The 16862-nt window shown below is 40.0% G+C and overlaps 1 protein-coding gene across 2 annotated transcripts in view; it reads right to left on the reverse strand.

Annotated features, from left to right (window-relative positions):
• Window positions 1-16862, reverse strand: part of LOC119653159 (neuropeptide F receptor) — a 276920-nt gene that overhangs the window by 109130 nt on the left and 150928 nt on the right. The window contains exon 1 of one of the 2 annotated variants that reach the window (XM_038057699.1): window positions 13244-13298. The exons of the other annotated variant lie outside the window; for it this stretch is intronic. Within the exon in view, the coding sequence (XP_037913627.1) occupies window positions 13244-13270 (27 nt within the window). The 5' untranslated portion in view covers window positions 13271-13298. Of the gene's footprint in view, window positions 1-13243; window positions 13299-16862 lie in introns of those variants that run through there. 2 annotated transcript variants of the gene reach the window in all.

Below are 16862 nucleotides of genomic sequence, written 5' to 3' on the forward strand. Positions count from 1 at the left end.
CTAGTCGAATCCGACACACGTCAGTCTGTGAGGGACATTACAGAGAAACTGGGCGTACACTATTCGACAGTTTCCCGGCACTTGCAACAACTTAGAAAGGTGAAAAAGCTCGACAAATGGGCTCCGCATGCCCTTACGGAGCAAAACACCGCGCTTCGAATGGAAATTTGCAGCTTTTGACTCAGAGTTAGCAACAGAACCGATCCGTTTTTGCACAGAATAGTAACATGTGGTAAAAGGTGGATATTATGCGACAATCGTCGCCAACCAGCACAATGGATAGATGCTAATGAGCCACCGAAGCATATGCCGAAACCGAGCCTCCATCCAAAGAAGGTATTGGTGACTGTTTGGTGGTCTACACCTGGAGCTATCCACTATTCTTTTTTGGCACCTGGAGAAACGATCAATGCACAGAAATATTGTGCCGAACTCGAAGAAATGCACCAAAAAGTGAGTATTCAACGGTCGAGATTGGTCAACAGAGATGGTGTGGTACTCTTTCACAACAATACACGACCTCATGTTTCCAGAACAACGGGTTAAAAGTTGAACAAGTTGCAGTATGAGACTCTGCCTCATTCACCATATTGACCGGACCTTTCGCCAACCGACTGCCACTTTTTTAAGCATTTGGATCATTTTTTGGCTGAAAAACAATTTAGGAACGAAGAGGCTTTCAAAATTGCCTTCGACGAACTTATCAACACCCGACAGTTGGACTTCTACGGAACTGGCATACATGCTCTTGAATCTCGCTGGGAGAAGTGTTTTTAATCGACTGGCATCTAGTTTGATTAAATAAATAAATTTTTGTAAACTTTACAGACGTTTCAAATGTTAGTACAAAAACGACCACTTCATTTGCAACAAGGTCGTAGTGAATATACGTTGAATATATCCGATCGTACAAATTTCTCGGTCTCCAGAGTTAATTTTCTTTACTTTGTACTCAAAAAATAATTGATAATCAAGATGTTTCGTACCAAATTGTCAGTCCCTTGACGTTAACAATTATCTGAATTCTACTGCATAATAAAACACCATTATTAACTTTATTTAAATAGACATTGTGGCATGGAGTATTTTGAGGCCTAGACACATATGCACGAACCACCGGGTTGGATTTGGTGGTTTCTGATGGACTCTTTAAGTTACTGCCCTTTTCGTCTCCTACACTCCTCTCCTTTGTGACCAATGTCAAAACTAAAATCGCCATTTGAAAGTACTAATCGAGATCTTTCATTTGATACATCACCCGGCCGTCCCTTAAACTTAAAGTAGAACGATGTTGCCTACTGCATTCAAGGGATTTCTAGTTGCCACCATTCCAATAAATTTGCGTATCAATAGGAGTAACCTTTTCTGCTGAAATAGATGTGACAGATAGATAGACGGACAAGCAGACAGACAGTAAATCGATTTTATTAAGGTTTCGTTATCGTCAAAACCTTAAAAAGCGAAAATAAAACTTGCATCCACTTAAGTACTACTCATTTCCAATAGCGCTAGACCTTGATGATTGAACGACTACCATTCTTCCCTTTGATGCAATTTTAAACTAAACTGATCACTTCAATAATTAGTAATGTAATTTTCTTGCAATTGCTCAATAAATTAATTTCTTTTACGCGGAATACAGGAGCAATTGTCAAATAGTTCTCAAGTACCGAAAGGACTCCCTATTTGCATATAGTCCTCTAGCGTATGGTCATATGGAGATAATGCACTAAAATACCTAAGGCTGGGAATTTTCTCTAATTAACTCAACAGCGACTGAAATGAGAATCTCGAACAAGGCTCCAAAATAGTTAAATTTTCATAATTCAACAGCACTTCTTCTTTCAACTTATAATTTAATTTTCCTGCTAATTTCAATTCTTCATTATTCCATTTCTGGCAGCTGCTGTCTCTATAGGATACCAAAAGGCTGTTGCACTCAATTACAAACAACGTTGAGACGATCCTAATCGCGGCTTACAGTGTTCGAAAATTCACATTTTTTTCAACTTTGCCTTAATACCCTCAACCATATTAATTTTGAAATCTTTGATTGATAGACCCACAACTATTTCATTCTGTATCACAATTAACACTTTTTTATGTCCGGTCTGATGCATGAAAATCGAAGCGTACCAGCTCTGTATAAAACCATTTGTTGTTACCGTCCGATTGGCAAAACTCCTTCCTCCGACATTTTTACAAAAGGTGTTATTGGCGGCAAAAAGATAGTATATGCCACAGGGCGAATTGTGGATTGATACCCACGATGGAGCATCAAACCTAGAAAACGCCTGCTGCCAACACCAACAGTTCTACTACCAAACCCTATCTCCACCACCACGTGGTCATCGCTGAGAATTCTCTCTTAATGAAAAACTGCAGACGGAGAAGGACGAAGGCGAGTCTCCCGAGCATGAAAACGGGACAAATTGTACCAACTGGTCCTCCAGGTTGGAGGTTAAGTAGAACCGACAACCTTACACTGAAACCAAAGTTATTAAACGACGGAAAGAACCTCGGACAGGATGGAGTTTATAACGATGAACCCGGCAGCGAAAACGGAATAACGATTTGCCCCTTATCTCATGGAAAGTGTGCTCCCTGTCCAGACCGAATGTTGCTCAGAAGCTAACCGATACCCTGTCCCAAGATGAGGCTGATATTAGCTGACAATGGTAACGGACTACGGTTTATTCAGTTAGCAGTATCGCACGAAGTGATTGTTGGAAGTACCTGGTTTGCACGGAAAGCGGCCCAAAAAGAAACGTAGGCTTCTCCATACAGGACCACTTTCAACCAAATTGACCACGTGCTGATTGAATGTCGGCACCTGTCACCCTTGGCGAATGTCAGAACATATAGGGAGGCCAATATAGACTCGGATCACTATCTCGTTAGCATAGTGCTCCGAGCCCAAATTACGACATCACTTACAATCCCTTCTGACAATCAGGTGAGAGTTATACTCTAGCCATTCACAACACAGCCCTCCGTAACACCTCTAAGCCCAAAATGGTGCCGCAATTACCGCAGTCAACAGATGCCCTGGAGATGAAGCATCAACAAATGATCTTCACAACTACCTGAAGAACGTTATCATTGCTACGGCCACAAAGACACTTGGCCCTCGCTGCAAAAGGAATCGGAACGGCTGCTTTGACGATGAATGTAAGCTAGCTGCGAAACGGACGAATGCCGCATACCGAGTAATTTTGCATTCTCAAAGAAGCAACTTCACAAACGGGAAAAGAGAGTCTAGTAGAAACAACAAGTCTATGAACTCGAAAAGAAAAGGGAGCAACCGAACTGGGCCTTATACACCTTGATACTCATATTGGAGCGATAATAATAATCGTTGGCGCAACAATCCATATTGGATCAGGGCCTTGAAGTGTGTTGCTCTAACACATTTTGCCTATGATATAATAGAATAGGCAAGGTAAAGCTGTACACGGCCATGAGAGAATTCGGTATCTTGACGAAATTGATAAGACTGATTAGGCTGACCCTGACCAATGTGCGAGGCCAGATAAAAGTTGAAGGATCATTCTCGAGAACATTCAACATCAACAACGGTCTAAGACAAGGAGATGCCATATCATACCTCCTCTTTAACCTGGCCCTGGGAAAGTGATCCGCGATTCAGATGTCAACGCAAAACGCACCATCCTCTTTAAGTCCTCCCAACCACTGGCCTATGCTCACGATATTGACATTATGGGAAGAACAACTCGAGATGTACAGTCTACCTTCATCCAGATCGAGCATACGGTGCGAGATCTTTGGCTGCACATTAATGAAGACAAGCCGAAATGCATGGTGATAATATCAGTGCCAAAGAGCAAAGGCACTGGTCAAATGAGAAGTATAAAGATAGGAGACTACAACTTTGAGACAGTTGAAAATTTCTACTGTCTAGGTCCGAAAATCACAACCGATAACAGCTACGACGATGAAATCCACGCATGGTTGTTGCCAGCCAACCGAGCCTATTTCAGCGTACAAAAATTGTTCCGCTCATACTGTACAAGACTATGGTCTTGCCCATCTTTATTTATTCCTCTGGGTTCTTAGCAAGAAAAATTGCGAATTACGGTGGACGGGTCACTTAATCCGTGTTAACGAAGATGATCCAGCCCGGAAACTCTATAAGGACAATATCTATCGTAGAAAAAGTGGGCCTGGTAGGCTCTGCCTGAGATGGAGCCATGGCGTGAGTGAGTATATCAGACAGCTTTTAGGGATATTGAATTGTTGAACCTCTACGCATAGCGCATACTGAACAATCTATTTATCAGATTAACCAACATCTACCAAACACCAAAAGTGGAGTGCTATCATATGTGAGAATAGCTCGGCCAGGGACTGCTTTCACAGACAATCCATCATCAGGGACGAAAAATCCTCCTAGGGCTCAGTTCTCAAGTATAAGCAATTAAAGTGTTTGGTATTTCACAGCTGCACTGTTACTTCTGAATAAGGGACTTTAGCGAAAAATAAAGGTTTTCGAGTGAGAGGAAGATAAATCCATTTAATAAATTAGCGAAGTAAAAAGTTCACAACTTAGAACTTCAACTGAGGCTCTGCGCTTATTCAGTTAGCTTCGCTTTACATCTGTGCATATCCTTAAAAAGTTCGAAATCGTTACTAATCTAATTCACCGCATTATTTCCAAATGCCACAAAAATAACTTTCCATTCTTAGATAACACCCTGATGCCAACACGAACAAGTTTCCCAATCTTCGAAAACGCGCTCAGTACAAAGGACGAACGAAGGAAGTGCCATCCAACGTTTAAAAGACTTCTGCATCTAATTCCAAGATTACAATGGAAGGAATGTAGCAAAAGAGAGCTATTTTCTAACACGAGAATGAAGTTAATTATGGGAACGCGAGTTCATGGCAGGGCAACGAAGTTACAACAAATTGTTTCGTCTTTTGCGGATCTTGCAAATAATGTAATTTATGCAACATTCTTCTTTTCGCATTAATAAACAAAGAGAAAAGAAAAGAGCAAACTTGGGAGTCCGGAAATTCGACTTAATGTTGACGGAGAAGCTTTAATTTGGGCATCCACTTCAAGTCGCTTCGCAAAATACATATCTCAAGAAATGTGTGTGTTCTGTTCCTAAAGTTCTTAAATCCTTGTTTGTTTCAGGTTCTTTGCAAGTTACTTGTGGCAGATTATTCAATAATTCTCGCCGTTCAGATTGTCATCTGTAGCATGCATATCTGAAGGATATCCTTACGATTCTGCCAGATGTTGTAGGATTCAGTGAATAAGATTTCAAATGGCTTATCCATGGATTTTGTGGGGTAGACGATTACCGACCCTACCATGCATATTTATAGTATCTCTTCCGAAGGTCTTTTGAGAAGAGACGATGTAAGCGGAAAAAATTGTTCCGTCAGTAAGACAGTCTAAATGATGATTATGAGCTATTTGCGTAATGGCGTTTGATCCACAGTAGGGGATATGTATTCACTGTTCTTATACAAGACGTCCTTGACGTATATCTTTAAAAACAAAAGCCGGAAATAACAAAGGGAGGGATATGAGTGCAACTAAAACTAAACGCTAAAGGTTGTTCAGTTATTTTAGGCCGAAACTTTAGTTTGGGGATCTGCTAGAGATATTGCCCCTATAAACAACCAACTACAGCATACAGCCGGATTTATCCGCAAGCAAATGTCATTGCTAAGTTTATGTCTGATAACCCGTGACCAAAACCCCAGTGACATCTAGGTTTGCCAAGAACTCACTGATCGTTCAGAAAAAGAAGAAAACTTCTTATAAAAATTCATAAAAGGTATGGAACTATGTATTTGTACTTACGACATTGGAACAAAAATCCAACCCTTCGATTAAGTTTCACGGTGATGTTGGCAGATATGTTAGGTGTTGTTCACCGAAACTTGTATTAAATTTCTGATAATTAATGCCAAATGCCAAATACTCGATTACAATTATATTCATAGCATTTATACGTACATGGTTACCATTTACCTCATGGTAGGGTATAGCGCGGTAACCGCACCTACCCGCCATCGTTCGCAAATTTATTTTCGTCACGGAGTACACAACTTCTTCTACTATCTAGCTACAGCGGGATCATAAAAGCGGTCGATATTGAACTTGGGGGTCACAGCAACACCTAAATATACCGATGATCGCGAAGTGATCAATCTGATTGCTCGTACGGTGTTGTCCAGTTGAAACCTAACTGACCTTATGGCAGGCTCTGTGCTCGAACAATGGGCCACAAATGGAGGTGGAAGTTATAGAAATCCACAAACTTCCTGCCATTATCGTTATGGTCGCCAAGCCCATGCTTCCACATCACATGTCCGAACAAGGTATTGTCAGAGTCCACTTTGGCATTCCATTTACACGTCACGATCACAATGTCACCCTAAGGAAGCCCCTCCCGAACTGCATGTAATTGCTCGTAAAAGAAGTCATTCTCCCCTATACTGGAAAGCTCCCTTGATGCATAGCATTGTACGATTGTGGTGGGACTTAACCTGCACGAGAATCTCGCAGTCAGAAGTCTGTCAGAAACCGGCTTTTGTACCAAGAGGGCACGCCTTGCGGTAGCCGTTTGGAACTTACCAGAGTACAAAAGCACATTGCCGATCAATCATAGTCCATTTTCGATCGCCAAAAGTCTTCGGCGTGAAGTTAGTCCCTATTCGAGGTATTGTTGAGGACTAACTATGATAATTCGACACTCAAATTTTCGAGAATTCCTACAACTTATCCCCGCGGCTTAGAGTCTGAAGCTACATTGAAAATCTCCCTGTATCCCATTCCATTCAATTTTTATGACTCTTACTATTCAAACCAAATTAAAATTTCAAGCCAAGGTACAAAGACGGAGTGTATAAAACATGTTTGAGGGACATTTATTGTATCTTTGAACCCCAACTGGTAAGGGTTGATATCGTATCGAGCGTTATGGGTTTATTTCGTAATTAAGCAAAAATTTGTACTCCCAGATTGTTGGACTGAATAGGTTCTGAAAACGGAAGCTGTTTGTGTTTATGGTACATACACTTTAAACTCTAATCCCACAACCTTACAGACGATATTGATCTGTTTTGGAAGGCTTAAAAGTGAGCCCTATTGTTTGAAAGCGACTATTTTCTGAAAACAAGTCGGTAATCCGGAAGCTGAACGTCTCAGGTATGAAATATTTGTATTTCCTTATGTGAGGAATTTCCACTTTATGACAATTTCTTGTTCAAAATGTTAAAAATTCTGGTACGACGTCCTTTTCGAAAAAAAGAAAGTACTGTATTTATAATGGTCAACTTCATATGCAAAGTAATTCACCGAAAACGAGGGAGTATAAAGATTTTGTGTTCATCTGTGAGAATTTGCTATGCATCTTAGACCGCGATAAATTCACGTGAAATGCAAAATTTTGATTTTCTATAATTTTGTTAATAATAGCAAATTTTTTCAAATTGCGTGTATTATTGTACATTATTACTTCGGATATTACCAAATTTGGATAAACTTGAGGGGGTTCGATTGATCTCACCCAATATCAGAGATAAGATCGGTTTCGAAACGTACTGATCAAGGTCTTCTATTGGTTCCACATGATCATATTCTGTGAAAAAAAATGTACACCCCCCTTCACATATATGGAGAGGCCTCCCTTAAACTCACCACGAAATGGCGCCGCAGACCACATGCTCTCATTGGATTTCGTGACAATAGCCTTAGCCGTTTTCGAATAAATCAGGTATGAGAGACAGACAGTTAGACAGACAGATATTGAATCGATTCTAATAAGGTTTTGTTGTACATAAAACCTTAAAAGGGATTGAAGAAAAGTAGCTTCTTCATATATATCGTATGTCAATTATTCTCGTTAATTATGACGCCAGCTTCTTATTTGCATAGCTTAAAGTGCAGTAAATTCTCGAAAATTTGGTAAGTTTGAACTGCCGTAACTTTAGTACTGATAACCAGTTTTATTATTCTCTACTACTCTCTACTTTATTCTCTCTATTCTCTACTATGCTGCAAAATTTGGTACTCCAAAGATAAACTTAGCAAGGTTTTCTGGCCAATTTTAAAAAGGTGGTAATACACTATTATACTATTATTAAGTTAATTTCAGCAGATATTGGAATGGGACATTATTTTGAGGCCTAAATTTCATATAGACATATCGCCCTAATTTTTTTCATATTTTCGAATTGTTGTTTCGGAAATTAAGTCTTGTCTAAATTTAAGTTTTCACATTTTGACCCCCCGTTTTACACAGCCCTTACGAAAATTGGAGGGGACCCCCTTCAGACTCAACACGCACTTTTGAATGTAAAGGGCTTCATATACCACTCAGGAAATTATGTGACAATAGTTCAGCCGTTTTCGAGTAAATTGGACAGGCGGACAGACGGTCGGACAGATGGACTATGAGGGGTTCTGGTTCTGGTATCCTTCATTAGGCGTAACTCCAAAGTGGGAACACACTTATCGATGTACAATTTGTGCTCACGTAATTTTTTTCCCCCAATTCAATCCCTCTCAAATAAAAACTTTTCTTTAGAAATTATAAATTTCAATAAAGTAGTCTATTCTCAAATGTTCACCAAACCAAGAAAAAATAGCGGATGAAAGCACGCCAAAACTAAAACCACTGCCAAAATACCAGAGATAAAAAAAACACCAATAAATTTGTCGACAATCTCCCAAGATTAATTATTAAAAACACTTACCACGTAGTCCCACCCGTGAAAGGCTCCATCCATGAAATAAAAATGCAAATATTCGACGAAAACAACTACAGAAAAATAATAGCCAGCTTTGACAAACAAGGCAAACAGGGCACATAGCAATTGAAAAGCTCCAAAGGCATCATAGTAGTGCTAAAAGGGATCGAATCAGAGGTAGATTTGCCAGAAATTAAAGAAGTTTTGAAGGGTGAGGTTGGTACCTAATATCATAAACCGCGATAACATTTCCCAGCCACTCTACGGAGTGAAATTCGAACCCGATGGAAAGACCCGGCCCAGTACAGTGTCAAAATTGTCAAGAAGTTGGTCGCACAAAAACATACTACACTCTACGCAGTGATTGTGTCACTTGTGGAGATCTACATACAGCAGCTAATTGCAAGAAAAGCCCGTTATTACTGGAATTAAGCAAAAATCGCAACCGAAACAACGAATTTAACCTGCCGAGACAAGGCGAGATATGCTAGAATTTTGAAGTCTGCACCTCAAAGCCAAAAGAAGCTTCTCACAATCTGGAAGGGCTTCTCCTCAAACTGATTTAAATGATGAACCAATTTATGAATTCGACCGAAAACATGATGCAAAAAATAATGCGTCACCTGACCCAGACCTTTCAGGTGCTCCTCAAAAACAAATGAACCAACTCAAAATATGTCAATGGAATGCAAAAAGCAGTACTGGAAATACGACGCTTCCTGTTTGACGAAGAAATCGACATAATGCCCATTTCCGAAATGCAGCTGACTTCCAAAAACAATTTTCAAATTGATGGGTATTGCTTGTATGATACTAAGTATCCGAGAGGGAAAACCTAGGGAGGCACCAGAGCACTCATCAGATCCTGCATTAAACGCTGTTTCTTAGAAGATTATCTTTAATCAACTTCAATCCGACTATTGGAGTGGAGCGAAATAAACATTACTGCGAACAACTGTCCTCCAAAATATAAACTGACACTCAAGTATCCCAAGACCAGTCTATATCCATACTTATTGGGGATATATACTGGTCACTACCAAAGGTAGACAGTTGTGGAAGGTGCTAGTCCAAGATGCCAGACTTGACATCGTCCCATCTGGACAGCGCACTTATTGACCAGCAGATCGACGAAACTTGATTGACTTTAGTCTTACTAAAAACTTGAGATGGGAACTGATAACGAGCGAACCATCGTATGAACTATTTTTCGACCACTTGCCCCTCATTATCACACTCACAGCGCACATCCCGTAACAAGTAATATAAGTAAGAAAGTAACAACTAAATCAACGAACCGGTTGAATTTCTGTAAGTATACAAGCACTTATAAATGATTCAATACTCCCTTGAAAACGAGAGGTGAAGTAGGCAAAGCCCTGTTGAAATTCAACGAAGCAATCATCGTGGATACACAGTTTTTTATACCACGCCAATGTCTCGCGAATCTCCCAAAAAGTATCACACCACATCGCATACTACAGCTAGTCAAAGTGAAGCCCAAGTTGAGAAGACAATGACAGGCCCACAGATTTCCGGACCTGAAAAACCAATTGGCCAAAGCAAGTCGGTCACTCCATCAAGCACTTAAGGATCAACGGGAACAGGAGTTACAAAGTTACTTACCTGGTTTTTCGCCTATTGCGTAATCTGGTTTTTCCTTCTCAAAAGCTTCAAGAAGGCTGAAGAGACCTGCTCGCATTTTGTGACATTTGCAAAACCTATTCCTCCCTTACTGCAAATGGAGTTAAGGGGGTCATCCCGTGTGTCGGATCGGATCCGCGGAATCGAATTTTTTTTGGCTTCAGTTGTATCTAGACATAGTGTAGAATATATGGGTAAAGTAATTTTTTGATATTCGGAGTCGTTCGCAAATTATAGCGTTAAACACGTGATAAGTCACATGTCAGATTCATGTCGATCGCCGTAATAAAGCGCGTATTTATAACCAAATGACATTCGAATGACTTCGCTAAAAGGATAAGAACTGAAGCCAAGGCTGTACACGTATTTCTTGAAGAAACCTAAGGTTTATAGATTAGGTATAATAGATTAATGGTCAGTTAAGGTTTTATGGCTAAAAATTGCATTCTTCTTTTTAAATGCGTTTTTCTCGAAACTGCATGTTGAAAATCGGGTGCCACCATAGCCCAAAATCTATCAAACGAAATTCTTTCAAATTTTCAGGACTTATTCAAAAGATATTTATACGGTCCGCAAACTAGGATAATTGCGATTCATTCAGTAGTTTTTTTTATTCATTGGAAAAGCCGTGAAAAAACACCAAAATTCACAAAAAAAAGTTTAACACAGCACCAAAAATTGATCTTTTAATATTTTTTAATAATTCTAGTTTGTGGACTATAGTTAAATTCATAGGATCGTCTCTGAAACAAGGAGTAGATTGGAGGATAGAAAGCATTACTCAATGCTCTTTTTGGATGTGGCTTAAACCTTCGACAAAGTGTGGCACGATGGTTTGATCACTAGAATAAAAAAGCTTACAAATTCATGTAAGCTGGATTGAAATCTGACTAACAAATAGCAAAATTCGCGTAAGCCTAACCAAGTACTGTCATGTCACACTCTGAACCGACAAAACTGCGCTCAGTCAATAACGTAATGATTTCACAAAAGAATGAGGTAAAGTACAGGGTGCGGCAGCATAACTTCCTTTTTTCAAAACTCAAAAAAAACTATTGTATGCATCGGAAAATATTTATTTATCTTTTATAATGTAGGTACATGTCTAAAGTTTTTATTTACATTGTTTTGAAGATCAAATCTGTTAGGTGGCGTCCCCCATTCTCCATATATTGCGTAAACCGATTTCTGGCGTTTGTCATGACTCTTGTTAGCATAGCAGGTGTTATGTTGGCAATTTCTTCATGGATGTTGGTCTTCAAATCTTGTAGGATTCGTGGACGGTTCACATAAACACGGGATTTCAAAAAACCCCACAGAAAAAAATCACAAGAGGACAAATCGGGAGAGCGTGCCGGCCATTCCAAATCGCCTCTAATTGAGATAAGGCGCTCTGGAAAGTGTTCCCGCAAAAGAGCCATCGATGCTCTTGAAGTGTGTGCTGGTGCACCGTCTTGTTAGAACCAAGTGTTCCCCAAATCCAAATTTTCTTGCCGTGGGAAAAAAAATTCTGTAGCATGTTTATATACCGGTCCGAATTCACTGTCACTGTAACCTCATTTTCCTCAAAAAACCAGGGACCAATAATTCCAGCTGAGGAAATTGCACACCACACTGTGACTTTGGGTGAATGCAAAGGCTTTTGAGGCAATTCTCGAGGGTTGGTGTCAGCCCAGTAGCGCATGTTTTGTTTGTTAACCGACCCACACAAATGAAAATGGGCTTCATCGCAGATGCGTGTTTGCGCGCAGAACGCCGTGGCGATCGCAACATTGACGCTCTCACTGCTTCAATGTTCTCAGGTGATCTAACGGGCCGAGGGACTCCAGTTCTTCCTTTTGTCGCACTTGCAGTTTGTCTGCATGTAGTGACCCGTGTAACAATTGATTTGCGGTCTGCGACGGGAGCCAACGGGGCTAAATTAAAGCGATTCCGAAATGCACGCTGTGTTGTAATAACCGAACATCCGCTTGAAAAGTAAACCTCAACGGCAAAGGCACGCTCCTCACTATTCCAACACATGATGGCGACTGAACCATGTCGGGACAAAACTTTACAGTATCCCCTCTTGAACGAGACCACTAGCGCTCCGCTATGACATCAACTAACTGAGTGGCGCGCATTTTAAAAAAGGAAGTTATGCTGCCACACCCTGTACCTCATCAAATATCTATTGGCTTCAAAATACAAACTCTAAGCCATGAATTGAGTATACGCGCCTGCTCAACAAAGCCGTCATAAAACAAATATGGACTTACGCAATTCAGCTGTGGGGATCAGCGTGGACATCTGATAACGAGTTACTACAGAGAGCCCCAACCCAAGATACTGCGGATGATCACCAATGCACCTTGGTTTATGAAAAAATGAAAACATCCACAGGCACCTTAAAATTACGACAGTAAGAGAGATCTTATTGCAGATGGCATAGTACAAAGAAAGCTAACCTTTCCTTTCCTAATCCCTTAGCCAGGAGACTGCTACAATATCAAATGTCACTTGTTTGAAAAATGAACATTTAGAAGTGAAGCGTCCAGCTTCTGATATTCCGACTTGTTTTAATAATGTATTCTGTAGCATTGCTGAGGAATACATCTGAAGTATAGCTCTAAAATTTCAATACTTGTTATTAGTTTTTATTCTAGGATCCAATAAAAGGTCGTTAAAAAACGTAAAAGTAGCGGCAGCTTTTGGGAGTGAGCAAGCACGCTCCCCAACGTCAGTATTCCTCGAGTGCACTACGAAGCGAGGAGCGCTCGACTAAAAGGACTTTCCAGCCGAAAATCTAAAATCTAAATGACTATTTGGAAGTTTCCCTGGAACACTGAAATTCTGAAGGTGATAATTGAATTTACTTGTGTCGTACCCTCTGGCTGTGCTTCATCAAATCCATTTCCCTCGGCGCTAGTAGTTGGGAATGAGAAAAATTATAACCACAACAAAAGTAGATGGAATGACCAAAACAATTTTTTTATGAAATTAATTTACAAAAAGTAATTTAGGAAGCACGTCCAATTAATTTACAAAAGATAGTTTAAGAAAGTGTCTGGTTGGCAGCTGCGATCAGTAGGTCGCAATCGATTTTCTAAGAGCCGTTTGCAACAAACCAACGGAAGTTTCACCGTTAGTTTTCCCCTCTCGTGGCGAGCTCGAATATGCCACGGAGAGCGCCGGCTGCGTCATCTATTTGTTCGCATTAACAACATTCGAAATAAATTTCGAATATTGTTAACCCTGCTGCGCCACAAATAAATCAAAGCTGATGAAATACTTGACTAAAACTTAAAACAAATCTATTCATTCTATAGTATTCATTATAGTATCTTGTAAGATCCCATTTATTAGTGAAAAGAACAAGAAGGCATTTTGCAAGGACAGGCATTTATAAAGGAAAATGGATTTAGGAAAAAATATTATTCACGAATAAAATTTGGAATTTATTTCAAAATGATAATCTTTAGTGTTTTCGTTTGACCAGTGCGATTCGATATTGTTCGTTCTTTAGTTCTTGGCGTTGACATTGTCACCGTATACTTCATTTTGCATTTATTAATGTGCAGCCCAATATCTCGCGCCGCCTGCTCGCTCGCTTATGAATTATAACGACCGAAATCGCCTGGTTAGAACCTAAACTGGTTTAAGCTAATAAAATAAAAATTTTTTGTTTGGGATGAGTTGTCCTGAGCCCACCTTCTGCTTGATGGCGGGCTGCACTTATTTGAGAAGCAACGGTCCTTATAATTCATACCCTTCGCGGGTTTTGAATTCAATAAAAACGAGCTAAATGCCATCCGTTGCCGCTTTCGGTCACGCTGCCCCGCAGGGTAGAGGCACTGAGGCAGCGTCTGATGAGATCGCCTCTGCCCTGCGATTGTCAAAGCCAAATTATAATTTTTGAAAGTACTGGGCGCTCGCCACGAACAGAGTAGTCCGCGCACTGAATAGAAGGAGTAAGTTGGTTCTCAAATAAGTGCAGTCCGTCATCAAGTAGAAGGTGGGCTCAGAACAACTCATCCCAAACAAAAAATTTTCATTTAAATGCAATATGCTCGGTCGTGTCCCCAGATAAACCATGGTTTACTTGAAAAATGACAAAAAAAATTATGCATCAAGGTTATGAACTTAACTCTTTTAAATATGTATCATCTTGAATTGTTTTTTATCTTAAAACTATGAATGAAACAAACATTTATTTTCTCATAATTTTTGCACACTAAATAAAATCAAAGCTGATAAGTTAAAATTTGAAATTCACAAAAAAAGTAAATGGTTTCTTTTAATTCGTATTCATGCTTCTGCGTGAAATTTCGATGAGCCTTTTTAAGGGTGTAAAACAAAACCGTATTAAAGTCGATTCATGGTCTGTCTGCCAGTCAGTCAGTCTGTCTGTCTGCCTGTCACACGCACTTTTCTTTAAAATGGCTTAACAGATCCGAACGAAATTTGGTGGACAGATGGGAACTATGAAATCCCACGCATACAGCGAGTAGCATAAATTTAGGTGGATTTTAAAGGTGGGCTCCCCATACATTCAAAGGGGGGATGCAAAAATTTTGTTCACCGGATATAGTCGAGTAGGGTATCAAATGAAAGGTCTCGATTAATACTTTCCGCAACCGATATTAGTTTAGTCGTGAATTGCAAAGTGCGCGGGTGATGAGTCAAAATGCACACACTTAAAGTGAGACAGTACTAATTTTCAGAAACTACCCAACCTAAAAATTCGAAAAAAATCAAGATGGTGCGCTTAGATGAAATCTAGGCCTCGCACTATGTCCCATATCTGCTCAAATAAACTTACTTAAAGTATATTACCAACTTTTAGAAATTGACTGGAAAACCCCATTGAATTCATCCTAGGACTTCCGGAATTTGTACCAGGATAGAGGACGATATTCCGTACATTTCATGGAAATCTGGCCATTAACGCCAAAGTTATAGGAGTTCAAAATTTCGCGCCAATTTACTGCTTCCAAAGCCATGCAAATAAGATGCTGAAGTCATAATTAACGGGAAAAATTGACATTCGCGTGAAATATTAAAGTCGCATTTGTGAAGAATCTACCTATTTGCAGCCCTTTTTAAGGTTTTGTGTAAAACATTTAGTTCATCCTAGGTGTAAGAAGAATCTAGTTCTTCCAAGCCTTTTTTAAGTATTCGTTTTAGGAATGATGGGGTCCTAAGTCCGCATCAACTTAATGCAGGACCGGACCAAATGGGAAGCAACTTACTCCCTCTTTCCTGGTCGTAGTAGTAGTTGTAGTAATTCGTAGTCATGTCGTGTTCTGTGAATTATATAAAGGAGCACTCAACATCTGCGAGCCGCTACGGTCACGCTGCTCCCAGGGCAGAGGTGAGGCAGCGTCTGACGATTTGCCTCTGCCCTGGTAAGAAACCGTAAAGCCGCCATCGCTTCACCCTTATTAGAATCGAGTCGATGTCTGTCTGTCCGTCTGTCTGTCTGCCTTTCCCCCTTTTTTAAGGTTTTGTGTGAAACAAAACCTTATTAGAATCGATTCGATGTCTGTCTGTCCGTCTGTCTGTCTGTCTGTCTGTCTGTCTGTCCGTCTGTCTGTCTGTCTGTCACAGCCGATTTATTCGGAAACGGCTGGACCGATTGTCACGAAAATTGGTAGAAGTATGTAATCTGCTGTTCCCTTTACATGCAACAACTGACGCCATTTTGTATTAAGTTTAAGGGGGGCTAGTATATTTCCACATTTTAGAAATTTACCCGGCACCCCCCTTATGTTCATCCCAGAACTACAAAATTTGGCGTGCGTATAACGAAGAACGTAATCCACAATTTGGTCAAGTTTGACGAAAATCAAACTATTATTAATAAAGTTATAGGGGGTAAAACTTTACAATTTTTTGCGAATTTCGTGCACCCTACAACCTGCATGACGTCATCATCACATATCAATCCATCAATACCAATACCACAACGAAGTAAGTTCGTATGAATTGGGTGGAAAAGGATTATTTTGTTTTAGTTTTTTAGTCATTCGTATATGAATATCAATTATTCCAACGAGACATGTGTGTATGTAGGTATATAGTACATGCGTGGTAATGGACTTTGCAGGTAGTGCCTAATTCAGATAGATATAAGAAGTAACCGCAAATATGGGTACGATCACTTTATATACGTGCATATAAATGTACAATATTCGGAAATAGACAGTTTGTTTGTTTAGGGTGAGCGCCATATCTATGGCTGTAATATGTACATATGCCTCGTAGTTTTGTAGCTGTATACGGATAGAAAAATATGCGTTGAAATTTCTTAGATTAGATGAACACAAAACCTTTATACCCGAAGCGCGAGCTTCCGGTATTCCGACTTGTTTTTGTTTTTTGAGGAAGTGGAAATCTTCAAAAGACACTGGTCTGGATACACCAGCATGTGGGATTTTTACCCACTAAACGCACTCCCGACTCGCTCCCTGCCCCGCGGAACCACCATCAGGTATTACATCACG

Source organism: Hermetia illucens, chromosome 3 (genome assembly GCF_905115235.1).
Source record: "Hermetia illucens chromosome 3, iHerIll2.2.curated.20191125, whole genome shotgun sequence".
In the NCBI taxonomy this organism is placed as follows: Eukaryota; Metazoa; Arthropoda; class Insecta; order Diptera; family Stratiomyidae; genus Hermetia; species Hermetia illucens.